The 6,220-nt window shown below is 56.4% G+C and overlaps 1 protein-coding gene across 1 annotated transcript in view; it reads left to right on the forward strand.

Annotated features, from left to right (window-relative positions):
* The first annotated feature begins 5,035 nt into the window (after positions 1–5,035).
* Positions 5,036–6,220, forward strand: part of LOC123032470 (cathepsin W-like) — an 8,215-nt gene continuing 7,030 nt past the window's right edge. The window contains exons 1-2 of the mRNA XM_044448366.1: positions 5,036–5,196; positions 5,607–5,673. Of these exons, the coding sequence (XP_044304301.1) occupies positions 5,101–5,196; positions 5,607–5,673 (163 nt within the window). The 5' untranslated portion in view covers positions 5,036–5,100. The remainder of the gene's footprint in view (positions 5,197–5,606; positions 5,674–6,220) is intronic.

Here is a 6,220-nt window from a genome sequence, read left to right on the forward strand (position 1 = left end):
AGTCCATGCTTGGCTGTGGAGCTCCCTGGGTCACTTTGGGCCAGTCACAGCTTCCCGGCCTGGCTTACCTCACAGGGTTGTTGGGAGGATAGAAGTGGGCAAGGAAGATGGGCAGAGCTTCTGGCATCATGCACATCTCCCTGGAGGAAACGGCGGGCTCTCACTTTGCATTCCCGTGATTATAAACATTTTTAAAATAAGCTGGATGCCGAGATTAGCACTATCAGTGGATCCTAAGACTGCAATGCCAGGACTGAGGCGTTTAGGGAAGGGGAGGCTGGACTGACCCCGAGGTGCATCCCTAGCCACCCCACTGTTTGGAGAAGCTGCTTCGTATTTATATTCCTCCTAGGAGCTCCGAGAGAGGGAAAACATCCCCACTCCCACTCCGGTTTTATCTTCACAACGACCCTGCGGGGTGGGCCAGGCACAGGGCGAGCTCTCACGGCCGAGCGGGAGCTGGCACGCAGGTCACTGCCGTCTGCAGCGTGCTCTGCCGCCTCGGGGGGAGTTCTCCGCGTGGGGGGGAGCCGGGGCTGCTGCTTACCTTTCGCGGAGGCTGACCATGGTCGGTTCAAGCGGCTGGTCCTCCCCGAGGGGGGCACAGGTGCCCCACGGCAGCAGCCCCACCAGGAACGCGGTCAGGAGCGGCAGGTACATCGTGGCGGCGCGAGGACCGTGTCCCGGGCCAAGGAGAAGGGTGCGGGTGCCGCGGCCGGGTGGGCGAGCTTCTGGCAGGCTGGGCCGGCTGGGGGGGAAGCAGCAGGAGGCCTGTGAGAAACCACTTTTATCTGCCTCTCCCCCACCGCTGCGCTGACCTTGGCATTTCTCACGGCGGCCTCACGTCTCCCCCCACGGCAGTCTGCTGGCAAGGGAGCATCAGCTTTGGGATGCCGAAGCCGACCCGCCTTTGGGAAGCGTCCAGGAGTAACCCGGCCCCGGAGGGCCGTGCTTTCGAATTCCCGGGGCTCGGTTCCGAGAGCCAGGGCGGTGGGTGTTTGGAGTGCCACCCCCAAATTCGGCTGTGATGCTCCCGGGGTGATTTTGGGGCAGCCCTGCTTCTTAGCCTCACCTCCCTCGCAGGGTTGTTGCGAGGACAAAATGGAGAGGAGGAAGACCATGGGACCTGCTTTGGGCGGCTTGCAGGAGATAAATGATGGTATATAAATTAAAGGGAGGGTGGAAAGGAGTTTCTAAGCATAAGCAGAGAGCTTGACCAAGAATCAGCATGGAGTGACTGCTTTTGGAGCTCTTCCCCACTGAAATGGGGCCTGCCAGGGGGAGCCTCCCATGGAATCCTGTGGCATTTCAAATACTAATTCATGTTACGTCTGCCTGGAAATTCAGGAGGCAAGTTTTGACTAAAACGGTGATCCCACGCAGTGAGAAATAAAGCCCTGCCGAGTTAGATGGGGTTTATTCCAAGGAACACGTGCAAAACATTGCAGCTTGAAGAAGCTTTCCTACACCACTTGAAGCAGGAAAATGGCCAGACTCTCTCCAGGCTCTGCATGATGGGCCTTCTTCTCCTGTCTCGACCCGACACAGGAGGAAGCTTTAAATGAATGGCGATTTTGAGGCTCGTTTTGGGGGGCAGGGCCCTGGAGGATGCCGTGAGGCAGAGCAAGGCCTTGCTGGGGAAGCTCTGCTGCTCAAGGGTGGCTGAGCCACTGGCGAAACAAGAGCGGAAATGAGGAGAGCGGGAAATTCTCACACAATGGCACACGTGCCGGAAGGGAGACGCACAACTACCGATCCCTTTCTGGTCAAGAGCTTTTGTTCTTGCTTGCCAGAACTGATGCGTTGCTGGAAGGCAGGTCTGCTTCTGAGGCTGGGAAGGGCATTGCCCTTGCTCGGCGGTGGGGACAAGGCACTCTGCATATTGCCAGAGGTACTCTTTCCTGACTGCTTGGCATGTGCCGGAATGGCACGCTGCTGGGATGGACCCAGCTCTGAGCTCCAGTGAGGAGGGGGAAGGAAGAAGCAGCAGGGGAAGGCAAAGTCAACTGGGGGGAAAGGGACACCCCTCCACAGGTGGACAAAAAGGTGACCAGTCCCAGGTAAGGGCAAGATGCCAGGGAACAGCGAAGGAGCACGGCTTGGCTGGTGCACACCTGCTTTTGATGCAGAAGGTTTGGATCTGGAAGCTGCAAGAAACCCCCTCGGTATACCAGAGCACCCTACAGCTCCGGGGTGGGGAAGTAATTCCAGCGACCCCTCCTCCAGCGCCTGATGTCCTCTGCACCCTATACTTCTGCAAGCCACGGTGGCCAGCTGTGAATTGCCACAGATTCACAGAACCGAAAGGGAAGTCCAGAGGGGACGTGTTCATTTGTACGCAGAGGTAGGACTTCAGAAATAATGAATATTGATTAGAAAAGCAGCGTGTCTCTCCACAGTGGGAACGGGTGCAGTCAGCAGACGGCGTGTCTTGTCTTGGCTGCTGTCTGGTGAAAATGGAAGGCCCAGCTCTCCCGTCTGATGGGGACTTCTCTCTGTACTGGCCTCGGACTGGTCACACCAGGGCATTGTGGGTCATTTACACTGGCAGTCCGGACTTCTCCAACTTGCAGCCCTCCAGAAGAGCTAGAGCACAACCCCCATCTTCCCCTGCCAGCACCCTGACCCTGTCCGCAATGAAGAAACCATGATGCTCTAGGGCACTGCAGCCCCAAGCACCAGATGGCAGGAGATAGCAGGATACGGGGCCAGACAGAGACTTGGCCCCATCCAGGGGAGGATGCTATTAAACAGACATGGAAGAAAGCCCTGCCTTGTTTCCCTCGGGCCGCTTGGGCTGCGGAGGAGACTGGCACAAAGCTTTCTCCTTAATGCCCTCCTCAGCCTGGACATTCTTGGGGAACAGAAGACTCCTTGTCCTGAAGTTATAAATAGCTCCGCAGGTTGGCTGGGAGTGTATGAAAAGCCGGGCGGGGCAGGGGGGCGCAAGAGAACAGACAGCATTGCTGAGATTAGCTGTTTGCAAACACGAAGGCTTTGCACCTGCTTCCAAGGTCTTGGCATCCAAGTGCGGGGGGGGGGGGGGGGGTGCTTGTCCCCTTTGTAGTTCCATCCAAGCCCCTTCTCCGAACTGGAAGAGGCCTCCTCCTTCCCTGGCAGGCTCCAGGTGCCAGACAAGGTGCCTCCACAGCCCCCCCCCAACGAGCCCACCTTTCATCGCCGTGCTCCCCAGCTGCCCTGGCTCCCCATCTTCCCCCTGATAGTGGGCGGCCCCTTGCGTCCTCGAAAGGCAGAGAGAAGGCTGGCCCCGATCTCAGCGGCACTTTCTCCTTGCCGCCACCGTGGCTTGGGCCAGGACAAGGGACAAGCCCGCGGCAGGTTTCTCCAGGCCGCTGGCCAGAGCCAGGCTGAGCCTTTCTGGACGTGTGACCAGACTCCCAGCACTCGCTGCTCCCAGACTTAATGCGGAGTAGATCTGTTATTTGCGCATGGAGAACTTTAGTGGTGCAGCGGGAAGGAGGGACTGGCGTTCAGGTGCAGCTAGCTCCGTGTGGCCACCTGTCGAAACGAGCAGTGGCTTGGACTGATCAAAATTCACAAGGAACAAATCAGTGGGAAAAAGCAGTCACTTTGCAGTTACTTCCCCAAGACAAAGATGGGAAGGGGAAGGGGAGGGAAGTCACCAGCAAGAAGCAGATGCTGAGAATGATTCTTGGCTTGTTGTCTAGTCTGTTTTATCCACTGTCTAAAAATAGGTAGGGAGAGAAAAAGAAAGCCCCTTTCTCCTCAAAAGCTACCAGGTTGCCAAACGGGGGAGAAAGGAAAAGGCGGGAGAGAGGGGCTCGAGAGACAGAGGGCCGGAGTGTTTCCTGCGAGCCCTTCCACGTTTGGGGGGGCCAGGCGAGCGCCGTTCAAGGTCGAGCTGGGCCGAGCAGAGTGGAGCAGGGGAGCGCTGCCAAGGCCCCGACAGGTGCGGGGGCCATCGCCACGCAGGGGAGTCGTGTACGCACGGCGCAAGGGGCTGAGGATCCGGCCCACGGCCGGGGCTCGGAGGGGCTCTGTCGTGGCAGCGCAAGGAAGGGAACGCTGCGCAAAGCCAGGTGCGTGCCGAGGGGACAGTTCCTTCTAAGTAACCCTTTTTCTGTCGTCCAAAGCACCTGCCTGGTTCGCTTTAGGATGGAGAGCGTTTTGCGTCGGCAGCTGCATTTTACGTCTCCAAAAAGGGCCATTTTTGATTGTCTGCAATTTCCTTGCCCGTGTTGTCCAAGGATGGGCTGGGCAACTTTTCACCTTCCAGATATTTCGGCCTACAGCTCCCAGTGCAGCCCACAGTGAGGGTTGCAGGCTATAAGGGCCAGGGGCCCACAGGCTGGCCATCCCTGTCCTGGACCACTGAAACCTGAGCCGGTCCCCTCACCCAGCAAGGCCCAGCAGGAACACCTGCAGAACTTTCTCTTCCACATCATCCCTGAACAGGCAAACAAGGGTGCCCCCTCTGGCCCCACCCTTTCCTCCACCCACAAATTAATCACCAGTTTCCTGCTTTTGTGCAGCTTTCCCCCATTCCTAAAGGTGGAAGAGCTTCTCCTAAGATCTGGAGGCTGGCAATAAAAGCTTTAAGCACCAACGTGCAGGTATATTCAGACTCACCTTTGCCTTTGGCCCCGCCCCCTTGCTTCCAGCTCCTCCTAGTGCTGGAATGAGGCGCCTGGACGCTTCTCCAGAGCTGAATCCGGCCCTCAGGCATTTTAGGATATGCATTCTGGGATCGCATCCGTGGCTCCTGAAAAAAAATAATTAAAAAATAGAACAACAATACAGGCAAGCAGTGTGAAGGGGCGGAGTGGTGGTCTGTGAGGAAGGCTTTCTGCACATGCTCAGAGTTTACCTTGCTGCCGCCAGAGGGACTGTAGGGAGACCCATTGCTCCGTCCTCTTTTCCTGTGCACAAAACTTTCCGGTAAGATGGGGAGGTGTTACTTTACCCCCCCCCCAAAGTTTAACACCTCCCCATCTTCCTGTGGTTTTCTCCCCAGCAGATGTGTCTTTCTTCCTCTCTTCCCCACTGCACCGCATCTCCACTACTGCGCTGCAAAGATTACTTTCACTCCTCGCTGGGACCCGGCCGGTCGGGCTCGCTATGGGGCTGACCACGCGGTCTGCGTGCTTCGCGCTGTGTGGAGTGTGGCTCTTGATCTCCTCTGCTGACTCCATCCTGGCCCCAAACCTGACCCTGGTGAGAAACTCCCAAAGGGATGGGGACGATGGGTCTGTGGGCGGCGGGCTGATGAGAGTAAAGCAGCTTGGCACGTCGTGTGTATCTGGATGTCTGTGTGCATGGGGGGGGGATGGGCCCCCCGTGCACTGAATAGCTGCCCCACAGACAGAAATCCAACAGGTGAAGCTGTCTTCATCGCGCAAGAGCTGCAGACGGAAAGAAGCTTTGCTCAGCTCTGCTGCCTGTTGAAGCCCCAAAAGGCGCTGAACCACAAACAGGCGACAGCCTGGGGAGAAAAGTTCCAGATTTGGATATGTGAGGGCAAAATGGGGGTTGATTGAAGGGCAGCGGGGGAGGTTTGTGTCTGTAGTATCTGCCCTTTGGGAGAAATTAATTAATTCTCTCTTTATCGTGTGCGTTCATCACAGTCTGAAATGGCCGAGATGTTTCAGCAGTTTATGAAACGGTTCGACAAAAAGTACCAGGACCAAAAAGGTAACGGAAGCGATCTCTGTGTGGTTTGGGCAAAGGATTTGGTCTGAAAAAGAGCCCCCACAATTCCCATCAGCCCTGCTTTAACACAGGTCTCAGCAAACCTCAGTGCGCTGGGACTTTACTTCGTGCCATTTGGAAAGTTTGTCGAGAGCACTCTCACAAAATGGCTACCACGGGCGTGGCGCTTGGCCATCCACAAAATGACAGCCCTGGTGAGCAGGACGGATCGCTCAGTATTTATTTCCCAGAAGACAGACTGTTGAGACTCAAAGAACGGCATATACCCAGGAACCTAATTACAGGGCTGAGAGATATGGGTGAGGCTCCAAAGTGTAAATCCACTCTTTGGAACTCAGGGAAAGATAGTGCTATATGGTGGCATTTTGCTGTTCAGCAAGCCAGCCTCCTGTTTTTTTTTTTCTTTTATGAAACTCACCATGTTAGAAACATAGGGGAAAAGTGAGTCAGAAGGGGCTCCTGGGCCATCTAGTCTGACCCCCAGCTCCAGCCGGCTGCTCATGTAATTCCCAACATGCACATGGTAGGC

This window comes from Varanus komodoensis, unplaced genomic scaffold, assembly GCF_004798865.1.
Source record: "Varanus komodoensis strain SLA01 unplaced genomic scaffold, ASM479886v1 scaffold55, whole genome shotgun sequence".
Lineage (NCBI taxonomy): Eukaryota > Metazoa > Chordata > Lepidosauria > Squamata > Varanidae > Varanus > Varanus komodoensis.